Raw genomic sequence first — 15,211 nt, 5'->3', positions numbered from 1 at the left:
TATTTATAATGAATATAAAAATAATAAAAGTATTATATTAATTATTTTTTTTTTATAGAAAATTATTAAAAAAAATTATTTCATATAAACAAAGCGCGTGGCAATTTATTACGCATGCGCGACCACGTACGATATTTGGACGACAACACAACTGCCAACAAACACTTGTGCCTTTTGATAGTGTTATTTTATTAACTGTTCATTTGTTTATTGCATATATTACATTATGTCCAGTGGTGGATGGGAATTAGTTGGAAGAAATAAGAAGGATAAAAACAATGGAAAAATTAATAAACTTACAAAGGCCGAAAAAAAGAAATTTATCGAAAATGCACCAAAAGTGGAAGATTTTCGTAAGCAATTTTTGTCAATTTTTAATAATTTTTCATTTTTTTTATAATATCAGTAAAAATTTTTAACTTCTTTATATAACTTTTTTTATAAAATTTTTCTATATATGTGTTTGAAAATATTTTAATATTGAATTACATTATATAATAGTAATAATGTTTTTTTCAGTTCCTTTAAGTCAAGTAAAAACTTTATATGATAACTTAGATAACAATAAGGAAAATAAAAAGCCATCAAAGGAGAAAGAAAATAAAACAAAAGAAAATGAAGAAAAAAAAAAACAACAAAAACAACAATCTGAGAAAAAAAAACATGAACTTAAAGAAAAGCCACCAAAGTCTATAAAAGATGCATTAAATATGGTATATATATATATATATATATAAGATATATATATATTTTTTAAATTTGTCATTTTTTTTAATTTAAATATAATAAACTTATTATATAAAACATTATTTTTAACAGATTAATGTAGCAGAGCTTCACAATGTTTTCATTAATAGCCAAACAAGATTTCCTGAAGCTCCATTAATTTGGTTGAAAGATCTTGCTGCTTTTCTTAATATAAAAATACCTGTTGATAAAGAAGATGTAATCTTCTCTGGAAAATCTAAAGATTATCCTTTAAGTATAGTACCTAAATCAATTTCTTCCATATTAGAAAAAGCGATTGACATGGCAGGCAAACAAACAGTACAACTTTTTTATGAAAATACTCTTACTAGTATGGCTACTGATATGGTAAAAGGATCACCTGTTTTGGGTCATAAAATATTTTTGCAACTTTTAGCATATATTAATCCTGAAATGACAATTGCTAACATTTCCAAATTAATCAGAGTAAAAAACTCTTATCAAAATAGAAAAAATATTGGTCTCTCTATATTGTGGGCAATATCACAAGCTGGTAGAAAAAACTTAGCTGTGGGTTTGAAAGTGTGGCATGAAGTAATGTCTCCCATGTTAGAAATAAAAAGTTATTGTAGTTATGTAGCACAAATTTTAAACAATCTTGTGTTTGGACATGAAACATTTCATGATCTTAAACCAGAACTTTATCTTGATATTATAGAAGATATATGTTCTGGAAAACTTAATATTTCTGCCTCTATAGGCAAAGAAATTAATAATAGCATTGAAAAATTAAGAGTATGTTTCAAAATTTCAATTATTGATTATTGACTATTATAAGATAATTTTACTGAAATATATAATTTTTTTTTATTTTTTCAGTCAATTTTATTTAAAAATAAAAATATAAATTATGTGAAATTATTTGAGATATTAATTACAAAAATTACACAAAAAATACATGCAAACTATAGGGATGAATTAATTAAAACACTTGTGACTTGTTTGGCTACAGATTCACTTTGTTTTTCTGTTTGGAAATCTATTTATGGCAAAAATTTATATCAATCTCATTTGATTTTATCATATATTGGTAAGATTATATTTTATAGATGTATGAAATAAAATTTAATTTATTTACTACTTAATTTTTTGTAGATACTAAATGGCATGTTTTATATGCAACATTGGAAATAAAATGTTTGAAAGAAACATGTATAGTATTTCAAACAATTAATGAGAGATGCAAAAAGAGTAAAGATGAAGGTTTTGCTAATAATTGCAGTAAATTATGCAAGGTAAAATTATAATTGTTTTTGTATTGAATATAAACATCCATATGTATTATATAAATAATATTTTACTTTTAAAATTAAAATGTTACAAAAAATGAATAATTACTTTAATATGATACATATTCTTTATATATAATAATATATTTAAAAATATATTTGAAATAACCCGCGTTACTTCTGTTTATGTCTTACGTATGCGCAAAGCAATGTACTGTTAGAATACGCTACGTAATATATAAATCGTGTTTTGCTAAATTTTCTAGATTTACATATAAAAAGACGTGTTTAAACATATATATATAATTTTTTAGTCACAAATTATAAAATTCTATTTATATTCATATTTATTTTCGCAAAATTGTGTGTGCGATATTTAAATAATTTCATAAAATTTAAATCTCAAAGTTTAGGGGTTAGGTAAGTTTGTTTTTTCGAGAGAAGATTATCGATCGCATATTGTCTCTTCGACATTATTACTGACGATATTAATATCATTCATCGCGTTATACTTTTTTTTTGTAAAGAAAAAAAAAAAAAACGAATTATAGACAATATTTTAAAATAAATAATTTAAAAGTTATTTTCATTCTTTTTTATCAACTCTGTGGGTAAGAAGTACGTATTCAAAAATCAAGAGTGTAACATGTTTACATATATACTATATATATATATACTATATATATATATAGTATATATATATATATATATATCTATGATACAACTGTTTTTTATATTGACCTTTAGACTTGTTAATAAAAAGAATATTTCAATGTTTCAAATGATAAAGAAATTACTACAACGTATAGTGTTTTATTAATCATTTATTACAGGTATTATTATTGAAAATGACAGCCTCTGCCAATAAAAAATTTCCCTGGAAAAAGGGAATTATTTTGTTATTACTTTTTATTAGCGTCATTCTTGGTTATGATATTTACAAACATGATGATTTTAAAGGTAATAGATAAAAAAATATTTATCTCATTTATGATATTAATTATTTATTAATTTTCATATTATAATTATAATATAATAATTATTATAATAAATTATATTATATTATATTATATTATATTATATTATATTATATAATAAATAATTTTTTAGCATCTAATACAAATAAGTTCTTGAAAAGAAGTGGATTATTTGCCTGTGGACAACAATCATGGATTATAATGCAAGAATATTCTTATAAAGCGCTTGAATTTATAGAAGCTACTTCGCCTGAATATTATAAAGCAACTATTGAAACATGTCAACCTTATATTAAATTAACTGGAAATGTTTACATTATAATAAAAAATCATTTTCTTAAAATTTATGACTATATTCTGGAATATATTGAAAAAAATAGTCCTTTGATTATACAAACAGTAAGTATTAATGATTTTAATATATAAATTATATATAAATAACAGTATTTTATATATTTTATACATTTTACAGATAGAACATTATATTCCGGGAATGTTAGATGAAATTAAATTACGAAGTAATCAAGGATTAGAATACATGAAAGTGTATTCAAATTTATGTGTAGAAAAATTAAATGAACATTCAATTGCAACTCTTCAATGGTTAGAACATAATATTTTTGTGTAAGTATAAAAGAGATCTTTGATTTATAAATAGTTATGAAATATTAATAATAAATAGCTTTAAAATATTTTTATTTTTTTAGTGGAAAATTGAGTCCAGAAAATTTGCAAAATTATGCTTCAAAAGCTATTGATACTACACAGACATTGGCAAGTCAAACTTATGATTGGGTTTATGAAAAGGTGCAAACTCTTTCTAAAGTTCCATGAATGAAATTTATCAAAAGTTATGTACCAGTTTTATTTTGGTGATAAGGAAAATCTCCTCTCATACCTCTGCATTTAGTTCTATAATTCCAAAGTTAATATTACATATTTCCAAATATATTGTGGTGGCCATTTTGCCTGTGATAAAAATGTATTATATTCTGATTGATTATGACATTTTAAAGATCTACATATTTAATGAAAATGTCAGTTTCTTTTTTACGTTAATATTGTCAAAATACTTATTAAAGTAATATATAGACTACACTATATGTTGTACAAAACTTAAAACTTCTTTATACATTCACTAATATATTTTCATTTAATTTCTCCAATATGGTGTTCACAATGATAATATAAAAATTGATTTATGATCAGACAGTGTATTTAATGAAATTACTTTTTGGTATGTTTTTTTTTTTACAAAAATAAAAGAGGAGTATAGAATAGTGGTTAATATTATAATACATATAGAGTATTAAGTTAATATCATTGGATACAGCAATAAAAAGAATAATATTTATAAGACATATAGAATAATGTTGATAAATATAGATATAATAATATAATTATTATTTTAATTATAATTATAATAATGCTAATAGTGCAACTCTGATGATGATTATAGTGATAACAATAATTTTAACGAAGAAAAAAATAAAATTAAAATTTTATATGAAAAGAGATCTATGAAATGTGACATCCATCACATCCATAGAACTATGCATATAAAAATGAATTCCTTCATTTCCTTGCTTTTCAGAAATGAATTTAGTAGAAATTATTTTTTTTTTCTTTATATAATTTCACAGCATTTTTCCCTGATTATATGTATGAGCATACAATACTAAAATGCACACTGATTACAAAATTAAGTCAGTCTGAATTAATGTGTTAGAGCTCATGAGGAAAAAAAACTTTCATTGTGTTTTTATATATTTGATTGCATAAATATTCTTCTTCTTCATCTCTAATTCGTGCAAGTATTTCCAAAATTTGGCTGTAAAGAAAAAAAATCAAAATTCATTTCATAATTAAAATCTACTTGTCTTTTATTATATAATCAATGTGAATGTAATTTAATCATTTTAAAATTTACTTTAATAATTGATTAATATATTTACACTATGGTACATGGTTCATTTCTTCCTTTAACCATTTTATCGGGTTGCCATTTTTCTTTTTTAATACATGGAAAATTGGTAATAATATCTTTTGCAGATGCATGTGTAGGTCTTATTTCACACCATGGACAATCAGTTTCTATCATTAATTTATCTGATGGTATAGTTGTAACAGCAAAAAGATTTTCTTCTGTTTTAAGAGAACTATAAATAAGATTATATTAATTATTTGATTTTGTATAAATTTATTATTTATATAACATACCATCCATTGATGCCAATATATAATCCCATTTGTAAAATGGAATTAGCTTCTTCTGGATTCCCATCAAAAGAATGTACAACACCAGCTGTTAAAGAATCTTTATGTTTTCTTAAAATTCTTATAAAATCTTCAGTAGCATTACGACAATGTAAAAACATTGGTAATTTCAAAGTGGTACATAAGGATAACTGCATTTCAAAATATTTTTTTTGAATATCTTTGGAACAGAATTGTAATCTGTCATAGTCTAATCCTATTTCACCAATAGCTACAATTTTGTCTTTATTGCCTGCAGCTAGATCTGACAATGATTTCAGATATGCTTCTGGATCATCATTTTCTTCAAATTCATTACAACGTGTTGGATGACAACCAACTGTAGAAAATAATCGTTCTGTAATATATATAAGAATTAATATGTAAAAATATTCAATAAAATAAAAAAATAATATTGTAGGTACCTAGATATTTCCATTGACATGCATTTTGTTGTTGGAGTTAAAGAATAGAATTACAGCAACCATTGCATCTCTCTTTCACTGGTTTCTTCATATGCAATGATTGTATTTCAGTTTAATAATAAGAAATAAATAGTAGTTGTACATTTTAATACATATAAGTTTTACCCTCACAGTTGAAAGCCTGCAAGGTGTACAAAATGTTAATTGTATCAAAATCATTATATATGTCTCTAAAACATTAATGTCTTTATAGAAAAATAAATTAAAACTATAAAGTATTATTGCCTGTGATAGAGAGACGCGATAGTATACTATAAATTAAATTTAATAAATATTTTTTTTCAATATTTTTAAAAAAATATCTCACCATCTGTTCGTGCTATTTCGAGAGCTTTTTTACTTTCTTCTATATTACCGGCAGTGATTATAATTTTTGAAATATTGTTATTCCAACTTCGTTCTAAAACTTTATCCAAATCTGGCAGATGTTTTTGTGACCCATGATAAATTCCTTGATACATAGGATCTGTCAAATTGGCCCCAATATCTATATTGAAATTAACAACGGTACAATATATTATCTGTTAAACTATAACCTTTTCGAAAATATCTTTAAAAATAACATAAAGATACACTGTAGTTTATGTAAAAATATTGATCATTAAAATGTTAATACAATCACTAAATAAAAAATTTATTTACCTATAAATTTTCTTAAATTACTCATTCTATTTCTAAGCATTCAACTATCAGTGAAATGACAATTTTCTTAAACACGATACTGTTTGAAAGGTTAGCAGGTGTCTTATTTAACCGGCGTTGTGTACTAATACACGAGTTTAGTTGATATTCGATGTTCCATGAAAATAGAAATTATACTTTCTTATCATTTTATATATGCAAATTTAACAATAATAGAAATTAATATAACTTTTATATTATTTTATATTATTTTTTATTCTACATATTAATTACATATTTTTACATATTATATTCTTATAAAAATTTCAATTTATAATGAATTAAAATACGCATTTTTTAAATTAATATGTTATAATTTTTAATAAATGTTAAATGTATAATTTATTACAAATTATGTTTATTACAATTTTTTGAAACAAATTTACATTCATTACAAATTTTAATTCATTATAGAAGAAAGGTAAAACTTATTATTTAAAAATTTTAGCTATTGCTAAATTATTTTTATAGAATTTTTTATTCTCAAATATTTTTTATGTCAAAATATTTTGAAAAATTTTGTTACTGTAAAGATTTTATAATAGAATTTATTTTTTCAACACAGTCTTCTTTTTTTTTTGTGATAGCTGCTTCTGCTTCTACAAATTGTTGACGTCCTATCTTTCCTGGTACTAATTTGTCTACATATAATGCTTGTTGTTGATTATAAAGTTCTTTCAAATTTCTATCATATTTTTGTAATTCTTGAACACGATCATATACATCTATTGATTCTCCTTTTAAACGTTGTATAATTTCCGTAATAGAACTTGTTGCATTCTTATACTCTTGATTAATACCTTTTACCACAGATAAGAATGCATTGGCATCTTTATTTGCTTTAAGATATGCTAATTGATCATCTAATTCATTATAAGAAGTTACTCTACGATCTTGTGCAGCTAAGATCTTTTCACACTGTCCAGCAATTCTTAATTTACTTTCTGAAACTTCATCTTTATCAATTGAAAAATCAAGTCTAACATAAGTAATTACTAGCAAAAATAATAAATATAAAGCAGCAGCTACAAGTAATGGTTCTTGTAACATTAATATACGTGGAAATGTATATTTTAATTTAAAATTTTGAATATGATTTTCAACTAAATTTTTTTTAGTAACAGAAATTACTGGACGACCAGTAGTATCTAAATAAGTATAATGAAGAGAATCTGGTAAACGTGTTGTAGGATATGGCAAGTTAAGTTCAATATTTTTAGAACCTTCTGGCAAAATAATCTTTACAATTAATTCATCTATAACCATATCATCAAAAATATGATCCAATAATCTCATTTCTAAAGTATATAAATCTCCAGAATGAAATAAATATTCATAACTAGGTACATTATATCCAACTATATATTTAGTTTTCCAACCTCCAAAAAGTGGAAATCTTGGACGAAGATTTAATTCAACTGAATCTTTCTTAATACGAGTATGTGATGTTGAAATGTTACCAATTTCATCTCTGTAGTAAATATCTGAGGCAGCTGCAGGTAAAATAGTATCAAAGCTTTGAATACTTGCTTCCCATGATTTTGATTCTCTGGCAAATTCATATCGTGAAAATGAACCTTTCAGTAATGCTCCAGTATGTAATAAATCAATGTGTTCTTCTACTGCTATATTACCCCAATGTGATATTTCAATATTTCTTTCAAGTTTGGTAACGGTAAGGAATTTATTATTGTTTTCAAAATGTATGTTTAATTCCTCATAAGAAAATGGACTAAGTTTCTCATATGGACCATATGTGATAAATGAATCACTTTGTGAAACAGGTTTAAATTTAGTATAGCTTTCAATATTACGTGATGGTAAAGATACAGTAGTTGTTTGCTTTATTATAGTATAAGGTGTATAAAGATAAATATTTCCTATGTATTTTACTAATTGCTTTTCTTTTTGTGTAATCTCTTTGGGATGAGGTATAAGCTCATGTGTCAATATCCATTCTATTTCAACAGACATAGTTCTCCCAGGAGACAATGGATCTTTTAATTCAATTTGATAAAAAATTTTATCTGGATAAGCATTTACCTTTGCCTCGTTTAATTTTAATTCAACTCGTACTGGTTCTCTATAAGCAGCTATATAACTAAGACTATTCTTTTGTTCAGGTTCTAATGAAAAAAGAAAATTTCGTATATGGCGATCTTTACTTCCATTTTCTAATACAAGTCTAATTGTAATTTTTGTTAATTGAGATTGCAAATCGATATGTTTTTCCACATTCTTAAAGTTTAAATCAGGATCGATGATATTGATAGCAGCAAAAGATTGGATATATAATCCAAAAAATAGCGCGAAATTCCATATTAATATAATTAAATTACTATTAATCATATTTTTTACGTAGGAATTTATTTCACTGCTGTTTTACACTTTTAACTAACCGGCAAACAGGTTACAGTCGACATATCATAGACGTGGCGTTTATATGAAACTATGTATAATCTAGATAGGAAACTAAGTTACAAAAAACAGGTTTTCTAACAAGAAAATAAAGTTTTTAATTTTAAATTTTTACTATATAACAAAAAGAAGAATAAGAGAAATAAAGAAGAAAAAAAAAAGAAAAAGACAACGATAAATTATAATTTTATATTTTATATATGCAATTTCATATTCATATTTTATATTTTAATTTTATTATGGAGAATCTAACCTTTTAAGTTTAATAATTTCGTATTGCAATATAAATATTCGTATTGCAATAGAATAATAAGTATAAGTAATAAGTATTCAATTTGTATTAATTATTTGAAAGAAATATAAATGAATAATAAAATTAATTAAAAAAATGATATTATCCAAAATTATACCTAATTTAAAAAAATTATTATGTAGTCAGTAAGTAATATACATGTTTATAAATTTATTATATAAATATAAAAATAAAATATAAAAATAATAATTGGAAATATATCATTTTAATATATCATATTTTTATTAAACAGTTTATATTACACAAATCAATATATGTGTAGATCAAGTTTAAAGAAATTTTACAAATATCAAACAATATTTTATTGTCGTTACAATGAACAATCGAAAATAAATGCACAATATAATTCATTTAATAATGTAAGTCATAAAATTTTTATTTTATTTAGAAACAAAACAAATTAATAATACTTAAATATTAATTATATTTAAATATTTATTAAATATTATTAATATTTAAGTATTTATATAAATACTTTAATATTAATATAATTTTATTATTTTTTTTTTAAGCTACATGATAATAAAAATAAAACTGAAGAAATAAAAAATTTTACACAGGTAAATATATTAAATTTAATTATAATATCAATTTAAACATGATATTAATATTAAATTAATATAACAGGAATACAAAAAAGATATAATAAATTCTAATAACTATATGATTACAGAAAAAGGTAAGTAAAATAAAATAATATTAATTTATATTTAAGCTATATTTATAAATATTATAATATATTAAATTTTATTAATAAATATTCTTATGTAATAAATTTCAGATATTGAAAAATTACATCCAAATCCTGTAAATGATCTTACAAATATTTATAAGATTGTAACTAAAGAATTTAACGAGCAATATATATTATATACATATACAAAATTAGCAGAAATGAAAACGAAATGTGTCATTCAAGTTACATGGCCTTACAAAACATCCTTTTCCAGTGTAGCATCTAAAAAAAAAACAGCTGCTAAAAATGCAGCATTACAATGTTTAAATTGGTTATATGAATATAAGAAGATTAAAGGATCGAAACCTATATTATATGATCATCAAAATGAGAATAATTTATTAAATTCTCAAAAATATCTCAGTATTGATCTTACATCAGATTTAAAAATTGAAATAAAATCTCTAATTGATATCTTTGATAAAGTAAAGTTTGCAATATGTAGAAATATATATTTAATATTATATAAAATATATAAAATATGTAAAAAAATATTTTAATATATTATAATATTATATGATTTTAGGAAATGAAATCTATAACAACAGTGCCATGTACTATTAAAAATAATGAAGATAATTTGGAAAAAGTAGTAGAAGCTGATGTAAATGCCAATTCTTTAGATTTCAATCAAATGCATTATAATCAATTTAGAAAAAATTCTAAAAAAAGAAAGGATCAAAATAAAGATTTGCCTATTATTAATTATAAGTATATATATATATATATATATATATATTTATATTTATACATAAAATTTATTATAAATTTATTTAAAATTCAAAATAAATTTATTCTTTCAGGGAAGAAATTCTTAATAGTTTACAAAATAATCAAGTTTTGGTGATTAAAGGAGATACTGGATGTGGCAAAAGTACCCAAATTCCACAATTTATATTAGATGCATATAAAGAACACAATAAAATATGTGAATGTAATATAATTGTGACTGAACCTCGTAGAATATCAACTATTTCTTTGGCTCATCGTGTTGCATGGGAAAGAAATGAAAATATAGGCAATACAGTAGGTTATCATGTACGATTTGAAAAAAAAATACCACAAGTTCAATATGGTTCAATTTTATATTGCACAACTGGTATATTTTTGCAAAAATTAAAGTATGATCGTACTTTAAAAAAAATATCACATATAATTATAGATGAAGCTCATGACAGAAGTTTACAAACTGATATATTATTGAAATTACTTAAAGATATATTGAAACATAATTCACATAAAAAACTTATAATTATGTCTGCAAGTATAAATGCAGAAATATTTCAACAATATTTTTCCTCTACACTTATTAATATTCCTGGAAAATTATATGATGTAGATATGCATTTTATTGATGACATTCATCTTTTTGATGATTCATTAAATTTAAATGATCTAATGAAAACAGAAATTCCTTTTGACAAAATAGTAAATTTAATAATATGGATTATTACAAATAAACCACCTGGAGCTATTTTATGTTTTCTCCCAGGTTGGCAAGAAATTAAGTATTTGCATGATATGCTTCAAAACACAGAAATGAAAAATTTATTGATATTACCTCTTCATTCTAAAATACCTAATCATATTCAGAAAAAAGCTTTTAAACCAGCTCCTAATAATTTTACAAAGATTATTTTAGCTACAGATATAGCTGAAAGTGGTATTACAATTCAAGATATAAAATATGTTATAGATACTGCTATTAAGAGAGAAGTACAATGGAATGAACAAAAATCTTTATTTAATTTAAATTTTAGTCGCATATCACAAGCTAATATTTTTCAGAGGTAATTTTTATGCCATATATATTGCAATTTGATTTTCAAAGAAAAGATTAGAATATATATTTATTAATATATAGGAAAGGAAGAGCTGGACGTGTACAATCTGGTGAAAGTTATCATTTAATTACTCGAAGTGAATACAATAAATTAGATTTATACCCAAAACCAGAGATACTTAAGCTCCCATTGGATGAAGCAATTATCATCAGTAAAACATTAAGTGATGAGAAAATATATGATTTCTTTAATAGTATGATTGATTCACCTAATGAATCTACAATAATTTCTACTGTGAATACTTTAAAAAATCTTGGTATTCTCGATGATGATGAAAATCTTACAAGTTTAGGAAAATATGTTTCATATATTTCATTAACTCCAAAACTAAGTAAAGCAATAATATTGTCTTGCATTTTTCAGTACGTAATATAATTAATAAGAAAGATTTATATATATATATATATATATATATATATAAAATATACTTTATACTTTTCTATAAAATTAATTATTTAAATAATTTTTTGAAATTTAAATCATATTTATATTTTTTATAATTATATGATTTTATGATTGCACATCTTTTATTCAATATTTTTATAAAATTAAAATATTTTCATAAAATTATTTTTAATTGTATCTATACGAGATAGATATATTTGAATATTTTTTCAGATGTTTAAATCCTATACTATTAATTGCCACAGCATTTTCTACCATTAACCATCATGTTTCATTAGATCAAATATCAAATATACATACAATTTCTAAGAAAAAAAAATTGGAGTATCATAAAACGAGTGATCATATAGCTGTATTAAAATATCTTAATGATATTTTAAAGAAAGATAAAGATAATTCATCATTTTCTTTTATTTATAATTATGATAAAATAATTCAAACAATAAAATTGATACAACGTAAGTCTATTAGATATTCGAAGATATATAATAAAATTGAAATTAATTATTAATTATTTATAGAATTATGTCTAATACATATAAATGAACTTATAAACTGCAAAATGATTCCATCTACATTTGATTTTAATTATTTAAATATAAATGCTAAAAATAATGAATTAATTCGAGCGATTTTATTTGCCGCTACAAATAATTTGATAAAAAGAAATGCTTATGGTTATAAAAAAAAATATTTTACACATCAAGCAAATGTTTTAACAATGGAGTTAGTATAGTATTTAAAAAAATGAAAAAATTTAAAATACAATTATAATATATAGAAAAAAGCTGAAATTTATATAATAATAATTTTTAGAAATAACAAAATTGTTAAAATTAAGAATGAAAGTGTAAATTATAATCGAAAAGAATGGCCAAGTGATTTATTAACTTATATTGATAAAATGGATTATACTACGAGATATTCTTGTATGATTTCTGATACGAGCATGATATCACCATTATCAGTTCTATTATTTAGTCAGAATGATGTTCAATGTGAAAAAGTATATTTTCTAAAATATAAATATTAATATATATTTATAGATTTTTAATTTATAAATTTATAAATTTTTACTTTTTTTTTTGCAGATACAAAATGAAGTTTCTACAGAAGAAGAAAAAATTATTATTACTATAAATGATATAAAGAATATAAATTTGATTTGTGAATCAGAGTTTGTATTTATATTTTTATCTTTTTGAATGATTATCTTAATACTTATTTTATATGTTGTTCTTTTCTAGGACTGCAGATCTATTATTAAAATTTCGAAATATATTATGGAATGTTGTAGATTATATAATTAAATATGAAGGCACAGATGAAAATAATTTAAAATCAGTTAAATTATTCAAAGATCATCTAATGGTTTTAATTTTAAAAATATTGAAAGAATCGTCAAGAGATATTGATGTATTTAAGGAAAATGAAGATATTATTGAATAATGAAAAAATTTAAATTAATAAAAATCAAATATTTTTAAAAACAAAAAGTATGTACATTTTTAATTATATGTAAATATACAAGTAAAAATAATATGCATATAGATAATATATAGATAAAATATAGATAAAATAATATGCATATAGATATATATGCTTAAAATATAAATGAATATTATAACAATTCTTTATCCTTCATTCATCAATTTTAAGAATATAAATTTTGAAATTTATTTCAAAATATTTGTTTATTTATTATAAAATTTAATATATATTTGTTTTATGTATATATTATATATTATATATAAAATTTAGATATAAATATACATATTTATGGGATAATGTGTATTTCATTATAAATCACAATATATAATTTTTCTATAACAATTTATCTATAGTTATGTAATGTTTATATTTTATAAAATTTTATATAAATAATATATAATCTTTTAACTTTAACTTAGTTAAGTTTAATACTTACGTTTTCTTTTTTATTAAATTTTTAAAATCCCCCTTTCTTCTTTTATAAGAAGAATGTTAAGAAATTGAAATTTAATCTAAAATTTATTTTTCTTAAGTCGTAATTATTAATTGTATTAATTTAATGATTTTATCACATGATTTTATACATTCCAATAAATCTTTGTCGAACATTCACAATGTTTATAATTTTACAATACAGTACAGAACATTCATAGTTTTGTTTATATACATATATATATTTATTTTTAAAAAAGATTTTTCAACATGAATTAGAGATAGTTATTAAAAACATTCGAATAATTATATATAATTAATCAATCGTAGAATTTCTATATATATATATATATATATATATATATATATTTCTGTTAAATCAATTTTTTAATATTTATAACAGTATAATAATATAAAGTGCATAATATTTCTGGTTTTGCATAAAATATATTAACACTGATTTATTATAGAATTATAAATATATTTAATATATTAAAATCTAATTTATATACATTTGACAGGTACATTGAAGCGTGCGCTTCTAATATTTTATTACAAGAAACAAAGTGTGAGGAATAATCCTTATTGTTTTGCTTTTAATTGTTTAATAATTTAATACATTTTATTCTTGCATATAGAATTATAATAAATTAATGAAATAACAAAAGGAGATATATATATATTAAAATTTATCATATTATAAATATAAAATATGTATGAATCTATTTTGATAATAACAAATACAGTACGAAAAATGATACGTTTCCACGTCATATGGTATTATTAAATAAAGCGTAATATTTTGTAACAATAAAATCAATAATGAATATTAAGTTATAATTAAATAAAATTTGAAATAAATTTATAAATAATCGATGTCTTGTTTGATAAATATATAAAATATGTTGTTATAATTCTCTTTATTTAATGACTATCAAAAAAATAACAATAACAAATATTAATAACAATGATAAAATAATATATTAAATTTATAAGTTTGAATAACTATATTCTAAAAATGAAACAACTTTACGTTATGTATTTCTAATGTAATCAAATTTCTTATACATATTATTTAATATAAAAATGTTTTTTTATTTCTTTAGGAAATTATTATCACATCGACTAGCAATTAAATTATAATCTAGATATAATATTCTTTAAAGAATAGTAGAA

The 15,211-nt window shown here is 21.6% G+C and overlaps 4 protein-coding genes across 4 annotated transcripts; 2 read left to right on the top strand and 2 right to left on the bottom strand.

Moving 5' to 3' along the window:
- Positions 1 to 146: 146 nt before the first annotated feature.
- LOC122713505 (transmembrane protein 214-A) lies at positions 147 to 4,075 on the top strand. Its single transcript, XM_043934043.1, has 9 exons — positions 147 to 353; positions 520 to 713; positions 820 to 1,503; positions 1,588 to 1,798; positions 1,864 to 2,003; positions 2,831 to 2,957; positions 3,108 to 3,373; positions 3,447 to 3,598; positions 3,682 to 4,075. Exons 1-9 carry the CDS (start codon positions 227 to 229, stop codon positions 3,806 to 3,808), a joined length of 2,028 nt encoding a protein of 675 aa, XP_043789978.1. The 5' UTR covers positions 147 to 226; the 3' UTR covers positions 3,809 to 4,075.
- Positions 4,076 to 4,323: 248 nt separating this feature from the next.
- Positions 4,324 to 6,539, bottom strand: LOC122713506 (putative deoxyribonuclease TATDN1). The gene is made up of 5 exons (XM_043934044.1): positions 6,358 to 6,539; positions 6,023 to 6,202; positions 5,195 to 5,588; positions 4,930 to 5,133; positions 4,324 to 4,805 (listed from the first exon to the last, which is right to left on the bottom strand). The coding sequence occupies exons 1-5, from the start codon at positions 6,395 to 6,397 to the stop codon at positions 4,700 to 4,702; spliced, it is 924 nt and encodes a 307-aa protein (XP_043789979.1). The 5' UTR covers positions 6,398 to 6,539; the 3' UTR covers positions 4,324 to 4,699.
- Positions 6,540 to 6,861: 322 nt separating this feature from the next.
- LOC122713286 (dolichyl-diphosphooligosaccharide--protein glycosyltransferase subunit 1) lies at positions 6,862 to 8,811 on the bottom strand. The gene has a single exon (XM_043933620.1). The coding sequence runs from the start codon at positions 8,743 to 8,745 to the stop codon at positions 6,919 to 6,921; it is 1,827 nt and encodes a 608-aa protein (XP_043789555.1). The 5' UTR covers positions 8,746 to 8,811; the 3' UTR covers positions 6,862 to 6,918.
- A 408-nt stretch (positions 8,812 to 9,219) lies between these two features.
- LOC122713264 (ATP-dependent RNA helicase DHX30-like) lies at positions 9,220 to 14,841 on the top strand. Its single transcript, XM_043933527.1, has 14 exons — positions 9,220 to 9,252; positions 9,360 to 9,486; positions 9,640 to 9,687; positions 9,755 to 9,806; positions 9,909 to 10,288; positions 10,390 to 10,574; positions 10,667 to 11,653; positions 11,728 to 12,069; positions 12,326 to 12,570; positions 12,634 to 12,838; positions 12,929 to 13,118; positions 13,204 to 13,289; positions 13,360 to 13,608; positions 14,557 to 14,841. Exons 2-13 carry the CDS (start codon positions 9,382 to 9,384, stop codon positions 13,559 to 13,561), a joined length of 3,027 nt encoding a protein of 1,008 aa, XP_043789462.1. The 5' UTR covers positions 9,220 to 9,252; positions 9,360 to 9,381; the 3' UTR covers positions 13,562 to 13,608; positions 14,557 to 14,841.
- Positions 14,842 to 15,211: the final 370 nt, after the last annotated feature.

Source organism: Apis laboriosa, unplaced genomic scaffold (assembly GCF_014066325.1).
Source record: "Apis laboriosa isolate Shangri-la unplaced genomic scaffold, ASM1406632v1 scaffold23_cov150, whole genome shotgun sequence".
NCBI lineage: Eukaryota > Metazoa > Arthropoda > Insecta > Hymenoptera > Apidae > Apis > Apis laboriosa.
This window is presented reverse-complemented; position numbering and strand designations above follow the sequence as displayed.